This window comes from Carcharhinus amblyrhynchos, chromosome 26, assembly GCF_965287045.1.
Source record: "Carcharhinus amblyrhynchos chromosome 26, sCarAmb.v2.hapA, whole genome shotgun sequence".
Classification (NCBI taxonomy): domain Eukaryota; kingdom Metazoa; phylum Chordata; class Chondrichthyes; order Carcharhiniformes; family Carcharhinidae; genus Carcharhinus; species Carcharhinus amblyrhynchos.
This window is the reverse complement of record NC_137349.1, coordinates 40,918,571-40,938,277: the sequence shown is the minus strand read 5'-3', so window position 1 is coordinate 40,938,277 and position 19,707 is coordinate 40,918,571. Positions and strand designations below refer to the sequence as shown.

Below are 19,707 nucleotides of genomic sequence, written 5' to 3'. Positions count from 1 at the left end.
TAGTCAACACAGAAAAGGTACATCTTACACAAACGCCTCCATTGTTCCCTGCAGAAACATGACACTGCATTTCAAAGTTCTCTAAATCAGCCTCTGGTAGGAATTCTCACTTTGCCACTGATCAGTTCACTCCTTGAGTTTACCAGCAGCCATATTCCATTCAAGGTTCCTGGGTGGAATCTCCAGAACGGCACACTCCTCCAGAACCTTCTTAGTTAGGTTAATGACAGATTGCTCAGAGGTTCTTTTATTTGAACTCTTTAATGCACTCTATTAAATGATTTAGTAATTTCTGGCAAAACTGAAGCAGCAGCAGTAAAGTTGCCTAATTCACTACCCCTGCTCTAACCCTGTCTTCAGCTTTTCGTCCTGTTTAACTGCATCATCCATGCATAGCTCTTAAATATGTGCTTTCTCTGTTCTCCCCTCTGCTACAGCTGTCCTGTGCCTGCTAGCCACACAGCTTTCATATGTTAACTTCCTTTGGTGCTGCTTCCAGATGGACCAATATTTCTTGATCAAGAAAATTATAATTAATCTCTTTACAATTGATACAAGTTCTCAATCCTTTGTAAACATTCTCAAAATCAATTACAGATTCCACAGACCATTTTAAAGAAATACATATCTTAACTGTGCTGCTTCCATGTTCAAGGTCATCATAAAGAATAGTTGATGAAATTCTCAATGGAAATTAATTCTCAGGTCAATAGGAACTGACTTTTACCAGGATTTGGTTTATTTATGTGTAACTTTCAAATCATGTCCTAACTGTTGAATTCTCTTCCTGGCAGGTCTACATTTCATTGATCCCCATAATATCTGGAGTCTTCTTAGCAACAGTGACTGAACTCTCCTTTGATGTCTGGGGACTTGTTAGTGCACTTGCTGCCACCCTCTGCTTCTCCCTTCAGAACATCTTCTCCAAGAAGGTAAAGCAGTGACTCTGAAATTCAGCTCATAGATTTTGCCTAAATAAAATAATGGAGCCACTAAGTTCCAAGTCCTCAATCAAGTATTCCACTTCCATAAGAACATAAGAAATAGGAGCAGGAGTAGGCCATCTAGCCCTTCGAGCCTGCCCCGCCATTCAATAAGATCATGGCTGGTCTGTCGTGGCTCAGTTCCACATTCCCGCCCTCTCCCCATAACCCTTAATCCCCTCACTTATCAAAAACCCATCAACCAGCGTCTTAAAAATATTTAGCGAGGCACCTCCACCACTTCAACGGGCAGAGAATTCCAGAGATTCACCACGCTTTGAGTGAAGAAGTTCCTCCCCCAACTCCATTCCAAACCGCCCCCCCTTTATCTTGAGGCTGTGCCCCTCTAGTCCTACTGTCCTTTCTGAGCGGGAAGAGTCTCTCCACCTCTATCCTATCCATCCCATTCATCATCTTATATGTCTCAATGAGATCTCCCCTCATTCTTCTAAACTCTAACGAGTACAAGCCTAGTTTATTCAGCCTCTCCTCATAGCTCAACCCCCTCAACTCCGGTATCAGCCTAGTAAACCTCCTCTGCACTCCCTTCAAGGCCAAAATATCCTTGCGTAAGTACGGCGACCGAAACTGCACACAGTACTCCAGCTGCGGCCTCACCAATGCCCTATACAGCTGCAGCAAGACCTCCCTACTTTTATATTCAATCCCCCTCGCTATCCATGGTTGGTTCTCAATTGCTCTTTTTCAGTAAGAAACTTCACTTCCTTGCATGAAAGTTGGTTTTCTGCATTAATCAGATTTTCCTTCAATTGCTTGTCAATAAGTTTCATTTTTGACTACAGGGGATTTCAAAGGTTGTTTAAGATAAACAGCCAACCACAATACAGTCGTCACCACGTTAGTCTCCACTATTGACTCCAACTCATTATTCAGGATAAAATCTTTCCTTTCAGTAGGTGCTTTAGGGATAATCCCCACTGCAACAATTCCTTGTACCAAGTCACTTCTTAAATTGACTTTATACAAAGAAATTGGTTCATAAATCCCATTAGTACCTCTAATTAATGCTTTATCTGGAACACAAATTGTATCATCGGCCACCATCAAAGATTGCTCAGCACAGAAGGAAGTGAATCTTTAAATTCCTCCAAGAGAATTCTTTTCTTAAGAGCTTTGTATGTTATCGCTACCTTTAATGGTCAAAATGACTTGCCTTTGCCCTTTCAAATTCAATTTAGATCCATCCGGACTGTTTCCTCACATCTTGCAATTTCTGCCTGGGAGCCTCAGCAACCAATTTATATGCAAGCAGGATAGCTTTCTTTACTTTATCATACTCTACAGATTCTTCTGACAGTACTGCAGAACTGAGTTCTGCCTTCTAATTTAATAATCTGTGATAAAAATGTCCAAATTTCTTTTGGCCATTTCATTTGTTTAGCTCCCTTTTCAAATGAAATAGTACATGCCTCTCCATAAACTTTGGAAGAGCTTGCATAAATGTAAACATCTCCCCACTGGGTTCTTGTGTGGAAATAGATTCTCACCTTCTGCTGTTGCTTCTTTAATTGTCAGCCTTTTAAGCTATAATTCTGTCTTTCCTGTTCTCTTACCTCCTTTGCTAACTTCTCCATTTCCAATGCCCTTTCATTTTGTTTTTCTTCTCATTCATTTGCCTTTTGTCTCCCCTGTCTTTCTGTCAGCTCCCTTTGGAATGCTCTCTTTTTCTTTAACCTCCAAATCCATTATTTCCATTTCTCTATTACTTTCCTCTATTTCAAGCTTTTTAAATTTTCTTCTATTTTGATATAAGAACATAAGAACATAAGAAATAGGAGCAGGAGTAGGCCATCTAGCCCTTCGAGCCTGCCCCGCCATTCAATAAGATCATGGCTGATCTGTTGTGGCTCAGTTCCACTTTCCCGCCCTCTCCCCATAACCCTTAATCCCCTCTCTTATCAAGAACCCATCAACCCGCTTCTTAAAAATATTTAGCGAGGCAGCCTCCACCACTTCAACGGGCAGAGAATTCCAGAGATTCACCACCCTTTGAGTGAAGAAGTTCCTCCTCAACTCCGTTCTAAACCACCTCCCCTTTATCTTGAGGCTGTGCCCCCTAGTCCTACTGTCTTTTTTGAGCGGGAAGAGTCTCTCCACCTCTATCCTATCCATCCCATTCATCATCTTATACGTCTCAATGAGATCTCCCCTCATTCTTCTAAACTCTAACGAGTACAAGCCTAGTTTATTCAGCCTCTCCTCATAGCTCAATCCCCTCAACTCCGGTATCAGCCTAGTAAACCTCCTCTGCACTCCCTCCAGGGCCAAAATATCCTTGCGCAGGTGCGGCGCCCAAAACTGCACACAGTACTCCAGCTGCGGCCTCACCAATGCCCTATACAGCTGCAGCAAGACCTCCCTACTTTTATATTCAATCCCCCTCGCTATGAAGGCCAGCATCCCATTCGCCTTCCTGACCACCTGCTGCACCTGCAAGCTGGGTTTTTGTGACTCATGCACAAGGACCCCGAGGTCCCTCTGCACCGTCGCCTGCTGCAGTTTTTCGCCACGTAAGTAATAGTCCTTCCTACCATTCTTCCTACCAAAGTGGACCACCTCACACTTGCCAACATTAAATTCCATTTGCCATTTCCTGGCCCATTCGCCCAGCCTATCTAGATCCTTCTGCAGACTCTCCACACCCTCCGCACAATTTGCCTTTCCCCCAATCTTGGTGTCATCAGCAAATTTCGACACCCTGCACTCGGTTCCCTCCTCCAGATCATCTATATAAATGGTAAATAGCTGAGGCCCCAGCACCGACCCCTGGGGCACCCCACTAGTCACCAACCGCCAATCCGAATAGCACCCATTGACCCCCACTCTCTGCCTCCTATTTGACAACCAATCCTCTATCCACGCTAACACCCTACCCCCAACTCCATGTCCCCTGACCTTCTGCAATAACCTCTTGTGAGGTACCTAATTGTTTCAATTGTAACTGAATCCTGGCCAATTCAAGTGACTCGTCCTATAGAGAATTTGGTTTCTTGGGTATCTCTTCTGGTTTCAAATGCTGCCCTGGCGATCAAAACCTTGTGTGAGTTAAGTGCTAGGATTTTTGGATGTGCTTAAGTTTACAGAGGGTGCATGGTGGAGAATATGTCACAGTTAGGTTCTTGATCCTAATTTCATATGAACTATATGGAAGATTCTTGATATGTGATAAATCTGGCCTGTTCTGAGTTACAATACAGAGGAATTTTACGATGGTTTTAATATTCATTGTGGAAATTTGGAAGATATTTCATAAGTTGCCCCTTTGATCTCTGCCCAGATTTTCTTGTTAGAGAATTATGGACGCTACATATTCCAGCACAGTAGACCGTGGTCCATTTTTTGATTGTTGGGTAATTATGATCTGATTGGCATATCACAATGCATGATCTGTAGCACCTTAATGTGAATTACTGAAGTCTGAAGCTAGCTTGCAGCCAATGGTACACGTCTCCTGAAAACATTTATTAATGGTATTTTGCCAGATTTCAAACTCCCAAGTGGTGATTCAACATTGGATCAGAGTCCTTTGGATAACGCAGTAAAATATAACCAGCAAAAGAACAACATACTGCAGATGCTGGAAATATAGAAAATGCTATAGAGAGATACTGCCAGATATGGAGTATTTACTGCATTTTCTGTGTTTCCTTCAGTACTCATCAGAACTTGTAAATTTGGTACAAACATTTATATTCTTGATTTATAGGAATCTAGTATATGATGTAGATAACACCTGTGCATTCAATGTATGAATATTGGATATGGGTAATAACCATCTTCCAAACGAATGTATTACCTTCTGTTCTCATCAACATAATGCCTAGGTTCATAAGGGTGATCTGATTGGGATCTGAACTCCACTTTCCTATCTGGCTGCCATGAGTCTTGACACCCTTTTCCATCAAACTCTGCCTTGAATAAATTCAATGATCAGCTCCACTGTTTTCTGGCTAAAAGAATTCCAGGGACTAATAGATCTCATAAGAGAAAAACACCTCCTCATCTCTGTCTTAAGACCTTATTTTTAGACTATGTCCCCTGGTTCTAGACTCTAAACATGCTGCTCATGTCTTTGTCCTTTGCTCCACCTATAGGTGCTGAGGGATACACGGATGCATCACCTTCGACTCCTGTATATCCTTGGATGTTATGCTGTCATCTTTATGGTTCCAACTTGGGTCCTTGTCGATGTGTCTGCATTTTTTGTAAACAGCTCAGTAGTGAGTGAATATCAATATTGATTTTTTTAATTTATTCACAGGATATGGGTGTTACTAGCAAGGCCAGCATTTACTGACCATCCCTAAACTGAGTGGCTAGCTAATTGGCCATTTCAGAGGGCAGTTAAGAGTCAGCCATTTTGCTATGGGTCTGGAGTCACATTTAGGCCAGACCGGGTAAGGATTCCTTCCTTAAAGGTCATTAGTGAACCAGATGGATTTTTAGCAACAATATGATAGTTTCATGGTTACCATTACCTGCACTGTCTCTTTATTACCATATTTGCTTAATTAATTTAATTTAAATTCCCCAACTATTGTGATTAATTACTCCTAGTCTCTGCATTCCTCATCCAGGAGCACAATGCAAATTTTTCTGATCTTATGAATTATTTGTGACTCCTTATTTTGGTCAAAAGTTGTAACACCTTCTCCATCGGCCCCATCAATTTTTTTCACAACCTTAGAAACCTCTATCAGGTCATTCCCTCTTTTGGAGAGAAAAGAGCCCCAGTCAGCTTAACTCTTCCTGATGAGTATAACCAAAAGTTTTGTCTTCCCAGTATCATCTGGAATTCCATTTTGTACCTCCTTGAGTGCCTCTTTTTTATAATATGAAGACAAATTCTCTGAATGTGACCTAACTAAGGATCTACACAAGTTTAATATCTCTATTCATCAATTTCATTCCTCTAGAAATGAACCTTGTTTATTTCTTGGCCTTTTTTATCTGCATCACTATTCTGTGATTCATGTATCTGTATCCCTAGAGTCTTCTGCGTCTCAGCCAAATTGATCATTTGTTTTTCCATGGACTCCTTGTTCCTCCTAATAATATGTACCACTGCACACTTGAAGCTTATTTGCCATTTAAATGTCAATTCTCTAAGTTTATTCATTTCTTTATCACAGCTCTCCTCTATTAATTTTACTTCAATTTAGTGTCCTTTGCTTTCTCAAGTCTATATTATTTATGCAAATAGTGAACATCAGCAGTTCCAGAACCCACCCTTATGGGACACCTCTTGCTTCACATCCTTCACCCATAATCTCTGTTTTCTTCCAAATTGCTAAATGTTCCACTACTTGTCCCCGACTTCACATAGTCTGATCTTGGTCATGAGGTAGTTATGCAGTACTTTATTGGTATACCATTATGCTGGTTTACCCTTTCCAGAATTCAAGTTTGTCAAGCATGATCTTCCCTTTTGAGGTCTTTATTATATTCTCAATTCCTATGTTATTCATTTACATAGTGAGGATTCTATTATATTTCCTATGACAAACTTTGAGTTAAGTCTGTAATTCCCTGGACTTATTCAATCTCCCTTTTTAAATATTGAAATTACACAGTTTGCCAACCCTCTGGCACTATTCCATTTTCAAATGAATTTTTATATATGTGCTATTTCTGTGCACATGCCATCCATCTGGACAGGGTTTTATCCTGCTTAATTGGTTCATCATTTATCCCTGCCCTTTCTTGCTTAAATGTCTTGTTCGCCATGTTAATCTCTCTGGTAAATACTGAGGCAAAGTAACTGTTTAATATTCCTGCTGCTTCACAGGCATAACTTGTGAGTTTATGGTGTGTCATTCCCCAGCCTGATTTTTCTTTTATGTGTCTTTTTATATGTCTTGGTAATTTGATGTTGTTGCTTCTCTAATGTTCCAAATTGTTTCTTTGATTTCTTTCCTAACCTTTCTGTAATTTCCTTTTGCCAGACTGTCTCATTGTCACTTTCTTATCTTTAGTTTCAGGTTTGCACCTTTTTTAAAATCTGGTATGCCTTTACTGGCTAATGTTTTCTTGTCTTTTAATGAGATATATTTCTGCTGGATCTCCTTGATCACTGTTTTTATGTGGCCATAGAGGGAGGGAGTAAGGGTCAAAGATAAATTTGAAAATATAAACCTTTGTGGGAGTTAATGGTGGGAGAGAGAATAAAGTGTTTTTTGTGCAATATGTAGTGACACATATACTATGTCACTGAGCTGTTGTTTGTCTCTTCCAGACAGATGTCTCCCACTGGTACTGGACACTCATATTGCTACTCATCAGTGGCTTCTGTAACTTTGCTCAGAACATGGTTGCCTTTAGTATCCTGAACCTGATCAGTCCGCTCAGCTACTCTGTAGCCAATGCCACCAAGAGGATCATGGTGATTTCAGTATCGCTGATCATGCTGAAGAATCCAGTCACCACCACCAACGTCATGGGGATGATGACTGCAATTGTGGGGGTGTTTGCCTACAACAAGGTGAGTCTGCCTTCTTTTTCCTAAATGAGACACTGTTTCCATATACTGTTTCCTCACACTGCTAGTTTATACTGAGATGCGAAGCCCAGCTGATCTCTAGTCTGTTGTCAGATCCTTGCATGCGAACATGACTATCTTTATACACACAATGGACAGGGAATGTTGTGTGGATTGAAGCACTCGTGTGGGACAGGGAACGTCATGTTCGGATTGTTGCACTTGGGACAGGGAATGTTGCATCTGAACTCAGGCGCCCGGGACAGAGAGTGTTGTATTTGGATCGAGGCAGACAGTACAGGGAAGGTTGTGTTTGGATTGTGACACTCCAGACAGGGAATGTTGTGTTTGGATCGAGGCAGACAATACAGGGAAGGTTGTGTTTGGATTGTGACACTCGGGACAGGGAATGTTGTATTTGGATCGAGGCAGACAATACAGGGAAGGTTGTGTTTGGATTGTGACACTCGGGACAGGGAATGTTGTGTTTGGATCGAGGCAGACAATACAGGGAAGGTTGTGTTTGGATTGTGACACTCGGGACAGGGAATGTTGTGTTTGGATTGATGCACTCAGCACAGATTCTTGTTTCTTTTTAAAACAGGCTAAGTATGACGCCAACCAAGAAGCCAAGAGAAAGTTGCTTCCAGTCACCTCTGGGGACCTTGTGTCTCTAAACCAGCATCAAGAACTGTCTGTTGATCAGAAGGGACAGATGAATGGGACTGTGCTGTACCCTCAATACACAGAGTACCAGTACGGACGGAATGGCCTGCTGGCTGAACAGTTGCAGCACAACCGGCAGAGCTCTGGAACTACCTACATTTCCAACCGATTTGACGTCTAAACACTTGACCAGAGCTATCTAACTTCCACCTTTAACTTATTCTGCATACAATCGGAAACTCCCGGTTAGCCAATAGTTTTTAGCAAGATGTCTCAGTCTGAGGCCCTATATTTTTTTTATTTTAAGGTAATGGTGTGAACACTGTAACTCTGACTTGATGAAGATGCATTTTGCACCGTGTGTGTGTGTGTGTGTGTGTGTGTGTGTGTGTGTGTGTGTGTCATTCATTGTCCAGAAATTGTTTAGGGTGGGGTTGGGGGCAGGCATGAAATCGTTGACCAGTATGAGGTGATTACTTCACAGAGTAAGCAAGGTCGTGGTTAAATAATCAAATATCTACACAAGAAAGCCACTCTGTAAAATAATGCATTAAAGAGCCGTGAACCCAACCCTTCCAGCCCAATATTAAATATAGCTCCCTCCTTGTCCCTGTGTATGACAGAGTTGCAATTGCGTACCACTTGTTATTGAATCATTTCAGAAGGCTGTGTCCATCTTTACCTAATGGTGCAATTCCTCCGTTTTTCAAGGGGGGTGCATTTATCCATTAATTGTATTCTTTTTAGGCAGATAGATAATTATTTGGCTGTGATTAATGAATTGAAGAGTATTGATCTAATGATTCCAATAATGATATACCATAATGTAAATATGAAGCATCCATGAGTTTTTTATTGTGTTTGGGAAAAGGGAAGTCTCAACACTTTGAAGTTGAGATGTACCTACACTGTATGCATGTCTCAACATCCTAACTTTTGTTAATCATACATTCCCTGGTCATTTCAGATTTAATCTGAATTTAAATAGTAATGGGTGGCATGATGGCATAGTGGTTAGCATTGCTGCCTCACAGCTCCAAGTTCAGTTCTGGCCTTGGATGACTCTGTGGAGTTTGCACATTGTCCTGGTGTCTGTATGGGTTTTCTGTGGTTCACTGGCTTCCTCCATGGTGATGGCCATGTTAAATTGGCCCTCATCACCCAAGATGTGTAGGTTAGATGAATTAGCGTGGTAAATGTGTGGGGTTAAACTGATAAGGTGGAGAAGAAGGCCTGAGTAAGACTCTCTTTCAGAGAGTTGGTGCAGACTCGATGAGCCAAATGGCCTTTTTCTGCACTGGAGGGATTCTATGATTCTTGATGTGTACAGTCTTGATGGACTCCATTCTGATTGCACTCAATGTTAATAATCCAATTTAACATCCCATAGCAACTCCTGGTTTCTGTGAGCTGTTAAAATTAACGTTTGGACATGGTGACCAAAATGTTGGTTGTATTATATCCTTGTCATGTCTGCCACAGTTCTTTAATTGAATCAAATTATACCAAATTAGACAGGCTTAGTGGTAGCACTCTTATTTCTGAAGCTTGTGGGTCCAGACCTTGCTCCAGAGATTTGAACACAGAATCTGAGCTGATACTTTGATGCAGTACTGAGGGAAGTCTATAATGTGAAAGATACTAATTTTTCAAATGACACTTTCAACAAAGGCCTGGTAATGTTACTGGATGTAAAAGACCACATGGCAGTATTCAAATAAGAACAGGAGGAGATCCCCCCATGGTTCTGAACAATTTTTATGCCTCAACCAATGTCACCAGAGAAAAAAAATCAGGTCATTGTCTCATTGCTATTTGCATTCAATAAGGTCCCACAAATTAGCTTCTACATTACAACAAGAACTACAATTTATTTACAATTTAGTAAGCACTTTGGGTGTTTGTGTAACTCACTAGGTAGATGTAAATTACTTCAATTCAGTCAGTTTTGCTAGTTATACAAAGTTAAGATCTCCATTGGTTGAGCGCGTGGTGAGATATCAGTCCCTGAAGTTAGCTGAAATCTGCTATGCAGTAATAAATGGGATGGTGTGCAAGCTGCAGAATGGGAATAATTGTAATCACTCAATCCTTTCTAAATACCTGTGAAGATTTATTTTAAACTTTGAATCTGAAATAAAAACAGAAATTGATAGATCTACAGGCAACAACTCAGTCAGCAGCTGTGAAGGAACTGTTTTGGGTGTGTAGGTTCTCATGTGAGGTGTACACGGAACATGAACATGCTGCTTTTCTTCACAGGCTTAAGCCAATCCGCTGTTTATTTCCTGCTTTTATTCCAAACAGTTCTGTGCTGTCCGTGAATTCCTCAGAAATCAGTTCCCTTTAGAATCACTCCTTCATGCACTATCTATACTCCAGGAGTAAGCTCATTCTGAATTGCTGTAAGCCAAAGTGTTCCATGAATCCAATATCCATTGGGAAAATTATTACAAAAGTAACAATTAAAGTTGCTTCATAAAAGAGACTGGTAAACTGCAAATCCCAGAATTGTCAAATATTAGTATCGGTGGCCAAGTTTCTGACCTTGTTGGAAGTGAGCACTGATCAAGAAGCAACATCGCTTCTATTGAGAGATCAATGGTGGTACCAACACTACTGACTAAAAGGAGTGTGTTTTCTGTACTCAAGCAACATTGTCTTGTGCTTGTTTCCTCATTGTCTTTTGCATTTGTTTTATGTTGGAAAAAGCTACAGTTCTCACTTTGCAATTTCTTTCTCTCATATCTCTCTATACTTTCTCTCTCGCTGCATTTCTCTTGGTCACACGTTGAATGAGATAAATTATAGCTGGTTTAAATTTCCCCAATGTTCATGTTAACTGATGTTGCAGCACCTGTGCAGTGTTTGTGTGGCATTCCTTAAATTACCTCAAACTAATGTATTGGATAATTCTAAATGCTATAAGTGGGAGAGATATTTTTATGCTCATACTTTTCAGTTGAAACTAATCAGTAAGCAGTTACCTTTCTTAAAGTTTCACCAATCATAGTGTGAATGAAGGTGGTTGGTCTGACTTGCTGTGTAACTAAGATGTTGAGGGAAGTTCTTTATGCCTGGTGCTGTACCCGCTTTGACGCTGTTTCATGGTGTTATTAGAAAGTTCCTCCTTTGCTTAGTCCTCCTCTCAGCTTGAGGATTCAGCACTCCCAGCCTTTTAAAATGAGAGAGAATCTTTAAATAATTCCTTTCCCACTGCCATAGTGACCAAGTCCATTGCCTGTACATCTGTGTCAAAAATTCAAATGGCAGGGAACATTTGAAATAATGTCCTCTTTGCCAGTTTTCACACTCCACTTGCTGTAGTTCTTCTTGGCTGGCAATTACACTCTTCAGAGTAAATGTAGAGATTAACTATGATTTTGAATGTTATAGGGTCTAATTTAACAAAGCCTTTTTATTGGTAAGGATTCATGCTCTTAAACTGAACACACTAACTGCCCCCAACCAACTTCCTTCAGAAACTGTGAAAATTCTGTCTTTGTCCCTGCCCTACCAGAACTATGCTGTGAATTTAAACTCTGCAATTTATTCCTTACAGTACAGACATTTATTAGCATTTGTGCTGAGCAGGACCTTGCTGTGCACAAATTGGCTTCTACATTTCCAGCTTTTCAACAGCGATTACGCTTCCCAAGTACTTAATTTATTGCAAAACACTTTGGGATATCAAGATCATGAATAGGGCCTTTTAATAAAAAAGTCCTATATATTTCCTGTATATTTCAATAAAAAAGTCAACATATTGTACAGATTGACCTGTACATTTCTCCAAGGGTCACCATGACTGCACAATGACATTCAATACTTTCAATCATGGCAATGTACTTATTTTCAATCAGAAACCACATGCACTGAATTTGTAAGCCCGCTCACAGATCTTGATAGTGCAGGCTTGAGTGAGTACTGGAGACATTACCCAGCTGTGGAATAGCAAATAAATTGTGGTATCATCCATAGTGTTCATGTCCTCACCGAGATTTAACTTGGGCAATCCGCAATTCTATGTTTTCTGCCTCCCCTACATGCACACAATTGTTTGATCAGATGGCGATAGCACTTATTTAATGTGTTTTGTAGCATTTACTTTTGTAAATAATGTAGAAATTTGGAGCTAAAGCTACCTCTGAGGGTTTACTTTGGGTTGTAGTGGTTACATGTAGGTGCCTATGAACGGTATTCCTTGCTTATATATTATCACTGGGATGAATATAGAACCAAAGTCCAGTTTGCTTATGTTTGTAAGAAGGGCAATTTTGTAACAAAACCTTGTCACAGATGTAGGAAATCAGGGTTTGCTTTTCTAATTGAACTCAAAAGTCATTGTATGTTGTACAGTCTTATGTAATCAGTAGAGAGCAGGAGCACCAGGTGACCAGATGTTGGCCAGATATTTTCGGGGTACAGGCAGCCTGGTAACTCAAGAGATTTAAGGTTGGTAGTGATTGGGTAATTGGTAGGTTAAAAAGCTTGGGTTACACGGATGAAAGTTAAGAGTTACAGAAAACTTGGTAATCCAGAGAGCAGATGAGATGCTAGTTTCTCATTTTCAATTCCCACTTCAAAGTTCACCTTTTTAATCAAATAACAACAGGAAATGTCATGCCTCTTTTTACAAGTCTCATCCATTTTTAGATTGAAATCTTTGGCCTTTGCAGTTTTTAAGAAAGAAGTGTTACTCTGCAATTCATCACTGTTCAAAACTTCACTTGTGTTTTAATGTACATTTCATAATGTGTGATTGCATCATTCTCTAATGTTGCAATGAAAATTGTGCTTGACATCCTAAAAGTGAATTATGGAAATGAGTAAATTCAGTCCTGGGACCTGGTTTAGGCTCGAAAGTATGGGATTAATTTCCAATCATGTGGAGATGGAATGGTGAGGTTCTGAGTGAGACTAAACGTGGTAATGCATGATCCTTTTTCTGGCAGTGATGTGGCTGCCCAGTGAAACAGCACCACCTCCTGTCAGAAGATCAATACTTCAACAAATGTCTGCAATTCCTGATCTGAAAATAGATTCTGTTGGTGTGATCTATCTGAGTTTGCTTTGTAAACCACAATGACACAGCAAAGTGTGAAATATTTCACCTAACCCCATAAATATTTGATCTGTTTAAGAATTTTTTTAAAGTATCCGTTTTTGCAAGTGGCTTGTTCTGGCGAAGAAATTTTTGTTCCAAATCTTAATACAAAAGCAGAATAATGCACCTATTGGAAATCTGATATTAGAACAGAGAATGCTGGAAACATTCAACAGGTCTGGCAGCATCTGTGGAGTGTTACAGACCTTGAAGCATTAACTCTGTTTCTCTCACTTCAGATGCTGCCAGACCTACTGATTGTTGACTGCATTTTCTGTTATTTGTTCCAGACCTCCTCCACTTCACTACCATCAAACAGCAGATGAAAGAGATAATTTCCTGGGATTAAATGAAATTCTCCCTCTTTGCTGCTGATTATTTAAAATAGCTTCTGATCATTGTTTGTTCTAAATACAACAAGGCAGTGGCTCCTGTTTAAAACTGGATATCTGTAGGATTATTCCCTTTTTAAAGCCAGTTACCTCTTGATTTTATTTAAAGTGCAACGTGTAGTTTGTATTATTTTTAAATGTGTATAGATGTTTCCGGGTCCATGTATTATTGCAGATTTTCCCACACTGCAGTATTGTTTCTCGAGCTCAGTGGTTGGAAGTCTGTGGAGGTGAATGTATGTGTGCCAATGCTTATTAGTGTATCATGCCTGTCTATATTTCAAAAACAAGTATTGGTTGAGAAAAAAATGTAACATTTAAATTAATAAAGTGAAATGAGAAGCCAGTGTGGGGTCTTTATTGAACAAACAGCTAGGGTTTAACCCAAAGTTTCAGCAAGCAGTAGGTGGTATTGTGAGTACATTAGAGTGCCATTGGGTACAATCCACATGCAATGAGCACAATGTTCCACTTGCTGAGATCTTGGTTACAACAATCTAACTAGTTTCTAGATTCAAACAGAACACTGATATTTTCATTCTTATAAATACAATAAAACGTTATAATTCTCAGCAAAGGCTAAATATACTGGGGCTCTTTCTCCAGATGAGAGAAAGCTTGAGGGATCACCTGCTTGCGGACTTCAAAATTGAAAAGGTTTTTTGAACCAAGGGTGATTATTAATAAATCTAAAAGAATTTGTGAGAATTCTTTACCCAGAGAGTATCAGCCCAGTTGTTAGCATATTGGCTTCCTGAATAATAAGTCCAGCTCCAGGCCTTGAACACAAAAATCAAGGCTAACACTCCACATTACTGAGGGAGTGCTGTAGTGTTGGAGATATCATCTTTTGGATGAGATATTAAACCAACGCCATGTCAATGGAAATCAGCTTGACTTCATCAAATGGCAAAATAAAGTGAACACTATTTTCATAGGCAACTTATACTTTGAACTACCAAACAACTTGTCCCTTCCTTACAATATAAAAACCAAACTCAACTTTGTGTTACTTGGTCTCTTAAGCAACCATCCAATTCTCCTGGAACCAATCCAAAAGGTTTTCGTATAATCACAGAATCTCTACAGTGAAGAAGAGGCCATTTCGCCCATTGATCCTGCATCGGCAACAATCACATCCAGGCCCTATCCCTGTAACCCCACGACTTTACCCTGCTAACTTTCCTGACGCTAAAGGGCGATTTAGCATAGCTAATCAACCTAATCCACACATCCATGGAGCGTGGGAGGAAACCCGCGCTGACAGTCACCTGAGGCTGGAGTTGAATCCCTGTCCCTGCTACTGAGGCAGCAGTGCTAACCACCATGCCATCCCTTTTGCAGATTCTAAGGGGTTTTACTTCTGTTCTTTTTGTTTCGTAACACTATATTAAACCATGAGAGTTTTTAAAAAAACGCACCTAAAAAAAGGGACTTTATATGTCAGTGTCTGTTATGCAGTGGTTAAGAAAGATAAATGCTGAAAGGATTGTCCCTGGTTATTTGTATTTGGGCAATATATAAAAAATAAGCTGCTGTATAGCCAGATTTGTTGTACGTTAATGTTTAAAAATAGTGCTGAATACAGGGACTTTCATTGAAGCTTTTCATTTTGCACTCAGGACAAAATTGCAAGAATATGAAATCTAAAGTCCTTAGAAATATTAGCATTCGGAGGTAGCTGGGCGTGCAGATCCACAGTTCCCTGAAGGTGACAACTCAGGTTGACAAGGTGATCAAGAGGGTATACAGCATGCTAGCTTTCATCAGACAGGACGTTGAGTATAGGAATTGGAAAATCATGTTGCAGCTGTCCAAGACTTTGGTTAGGCCGTATTTGGAGTATTGTGTACAATTCTGGTCACCATAATACCAGAAGGATGTTGATGCATTGGAAAGGGCACAGAAGAGATTTACCAGGATGTTGTCTGGTTTGGAGGATATGGACTGTGAAGAAAGGTTGAACAAACTTGGATTGTTTTCATTGGAATGTCAGAAGTTTAGAAGAGACGTAAGGGCTAAGTTTTTCCACACAGTGGTGAATGTTTGGAATGTGCTGCTGAAGGAGATGGTGGAAGCAGATTCTATAACAACTTTCAAGAGGCATCTGAATAGATACATGAATAGGCAGGGAATAGAGGAATATGAATAGAGGGATATGATACGATGGATCAGCCATGATCTTGTTGGGTGGCGGGGCGGGCTCGAGGGGCTGGATGGCCTACTCCTGCTCCTATTTCTTATGTTCTTATGTTATGAATGGCCTAGTGTTAAATACATTCAAGGCTGGAATAGGCAATTTTTTTGGTCTCTAATGGAACTAAAGGACTAGAGGGCACAGCCTCAAGATAAAGGGGGGGTGGTTTAGAACGGAGTTGAGGAGGAACTTCTTCACTCAAAGGGTGGTGAATCTCTGGAATTCTCTGCCCGTTGAAGTGGTGAAGGCTGCCTCGCTCAATATATTTAAGACGCGGGTTGATAGGTTTTTGACAGGCAAGGGGATTAAGGCTTATGGGGAGAGGGCGGGAATGTGGAACTGAGACACGACAGATCAGCCATGATCTCATTGAATGGCGGGGCAGGCTCGAGGGGCTAGATGGCCTACTCCTGCTCCTGTTTCTTATGTTCTTATGTACTTGGCAAGAAAATACTAGATTCGAGAAGCATCTGTGTCAGTACAGACTTGTTGGCCAAAGGGCCTGTTCCTGTGCTGTACTGTTATTTGTTCAAAGGGAACAATTTATATTGCATGAGGAAAGATTGGCAAATGGATTGATTGGTAGAGACATTGCCCTTTTTTTTCAGTAATAAAGTTCTGTATTACCAAATGACTAACATATCTGGAGCACTGCAGTCCAGATGTTATCTTGCTCTTATTCCGTCCTGGGAGAAAATCCAAGGGCCGTAGAAGGAAGAGGAGGAGAGAATGGCCAAACTTCCGTGTGTCCAATTGCTTATCAAACTGCAACATCTCAAAGTTAAGGAGAAGCAATTGTTATCCAACTGTAAACTTAAACCTCTTCCCAGGTACTTAGATTTGTAAGGGGGAAAAAAAAGCCATAAAGATGGATACCTGGCATATGAAGGGTTAAAAGACATTAAGCAGACACTGATTTTCAACACAGACAACGACTGGCAATTTAAACCACAAGACAGACAGTTATTTGAATTAAACATACAGGGAACAATTACTGCAGGAAGTCAGGCACCTTAAAAGATAAAAGATAGTCCTGGAACAATGGGGTCTGATAGGGAGATTAGCCACAAGTAGGAACAGGAATGCATAAAAACCAATTGCTGTATGAATAGACTGAAACTAAGTCATTGATAAAGAGGAAATGTATCCATTCATGGAACAATGTGGTATTGAAATGATCACGTCTGTACCTGTCCGTAAGGATGTGTTAAAAGATGTTCACCTAGTTGATTACAACAATGTTAATAATGTCTGGTCCACTATTGTGTAAAGGGTATAAAGATGGACCACTCCTATTGTATCATTGAGAGAAGGTAGTTGTCCAGTACTGCAGAGTGCCAGTGCCTTTTCTCCAAGAAGCTTCGTTAAATAAAACTGTATTGTTGCACTCCAGTCTGATTCTGAAATGGTAATTTCCCACAACAGTTTGATAAATTGGGCGGCACAGTAGCACAGTGGTTAGCACTGCTGCTTTACAGCCCCAGGGTCCTGGGTCGATTCCCGGCTCAGGTCACTGTCTGTGTGGCGTTTGCACATTCTCCTCATGTCTGTGTGGGTTTCCTCTGGGTACTCCAGTTTCCTCCTACAGTCCAAAGATGTGCGGGTTAGGTTGATTGGCCCTGCTAAGAAATTGCCCCTTAGTGTCCAGGGATGCATAGGTTAGAGGGATTAGTAGGTATATTACGTCGGGATATGGGGGTAGGGCCTGGGTGGGATTGTGTTCAGTGCAGACTCGATGGGCCAAAGGGCCTCTTTTTGCACCGTAGGGTTCTATGATTCAAATCAAAAGACAGGAGTCGATTCAAATTCACTTAAAAATGTTTCTCTTCATTCAACACTATAGGTACCAATACTCATACAAACTCTTAACAGTTGCAACACTTTAACTCATTTAACTTTAACCCTCTGACTCTAACATTAACTCTAACTGAAAATGACTACCGAGTTTTGAACAAAGTGGCAAGGCTGTTCTCCGATGCTGATCTTCCCTCATGGTTCATTTTCTTCTCCAGGGCACAATTGCGATGTTGGGTCTTGAGTTGTCGCTGAAGACAAAGACATCACTTCATCCAAAACTTCTCACGTTCTTCCAGAAAGTTCTCTGGCACTCAGACAATGATATAATCAGAAACTACTCACAATATTTGATTACAGCCAATGGAGTAACTTGTAAACAACTCCCAAATGTTTATACCAGGCCACATGTTAATTGCATTGCAAACCATATACAGCAACCATGCCTCTAGGATGTCTAGCGCAGCCCAAACAACCATCTTTATTTGGTCAACACAGGAACTGTCAGGTCATAGCTCACAGGACCGGTCATGACTTGCTGCAGCCTTCTAACCTGCATGTGTTTAATTATAACTTGACCAAAGTTCCCAGCATATTTGACTCCCATTGTCGTCATAGTTGATTTGCATTTGTTGTTGTTGTCCTCCGGCCACACAATGTAATTTGGGAATAATTTTGAACAGAAAGAAATCTGCTAATTCTTAAACAATGTGATTTTCCACACAGTATCATAAAATCATGATATTATCCCAGTGCAGGAGGCCAATTGTTTCATTTTGCACCGAATCTCTGAAGGAGCAATTCACCTTGTGACACAATGCCACCTTCCTCTGGTAGCCACGCATGTTCTTCCTTCTCAAATAATATTCCAATTCTCTCTTGAATGCCTTGATTGAACCTGCCTCCAACACTCCAGATCCTAACCTCTCTTTACAAGATAAGGGTTTTCTACATGTTACCATTGTTTCTTTTGCCAATTATCTTAAATATATGTCCTCTATTTCTGAATCCTTCCACCAATGGGAACATAATAAAAGCAAATTATTGTGAATGTTGGAATCTGAAACCAGAGGAGAAAACACTATCAAAGGGTCACCTGGTCTCAAAACATCAGCTCTTTTCTCTTCTTACAGATGCTGCCAGACTTGCTGAGATTTACACCAATGGAAACAGTTTCTATTTACTCTGTCCAGTCCCTTCATGATTCTCCTCCTAAAAGAACAGTTCCAACTTCCCCAATGTATTTATTAACTGAAGTCCAACATCCCTGAAACCATTCTCATGGATCTCTTCTGCACCCTTTCTAATATAGATACGTCCTTCCTCAAATGTGTTGCCTTGGTCACAATACTCTAATTGACTCAGGTGGTGGAGGCAGAGAAACCTCATAACATTTAAGAAGTATTTAGATGCACTTGCAATGCCAAGGCATAGAAGACTATGGGTCAAATGCTGGAAAATGGGATTAGCATTGTTGGGTGGTTTGTCTTTGACCAGCGCAGATTCAATGGGCTGTTTTCTGTGCTGTAGATCTCAATGACTCTATATGCGCCCAGGTGACCACCACATCCACAACCACCCCCACCCCCTTCCTGGATCCTCCACATCCCTCAACTAAGCAGCTTATTCCCCACCATGATTCTACCCCTGCCCCCCATTCCTCCAGCCTGCACCACCCTGTTGTCCAATTCCTCCCCATTCCAATATCCAAATGCACCACCCCGCTCAACGATGTCCAAACATGTCGACCTTGCCATGTCTGATTCTCTTCTCCAATGTCCAGTTCTCTATCCTGATATCCAAACTCCATTAACAACTTTTGACTCTCCCACCCGCATCCCATTAACTTGGACACTTACCTTCTGTTAGAGGAATTTGAAATACCGAGGAATTTAAAACACTAGTAAAGACTAGTGTTTACCCTGGGGTTTAAAACACTAATAAAGACTATTAAAACGGAGTTGATTAACTTGAGAGAAGAATCACAGACTGCCTTACACATATTACAGTGGTATTGTCTGCATGGAAACACATATAACCACAGTTAGAGGATTTAAACATATATTTTT

The 19,707-nt window shown here is 40.6% G+C and overlaps 1 protein-coding gene across 1 annotated transcript in view; it reads left to right on the top strand.

The window, feature by feature from the left end:
* The window catches only part of slc35e1 (solute carrier family 35 member E1), a 48,671-nt gene extending 34,678 nt beyond the window's left edge, over nt 1–13,993 (top strand). The window contains exons 3-6 of the mRNA XM_080212692.1: nt 795–932; nt 5,099–5,224; nt 7,240–7,485; nt 8,087–13,993. Coding sequence (XP_080068818.1) covers nt 795–932; nt 5,099–5,224; nt 7,240–7,485; nt 8,087–8,329 — 753 coding nt within the window. The 3' untranslated portion in view covers nt 8,330–13,993. The remainder of the gene's footprint in view (nt 1–794; nt 933–5,098; nt 5,225–7,239; nt 7,486–8,086) is intronic.
* Nucleotides 13,994–19,707: the final 5,714 nt, after the last annotated feature.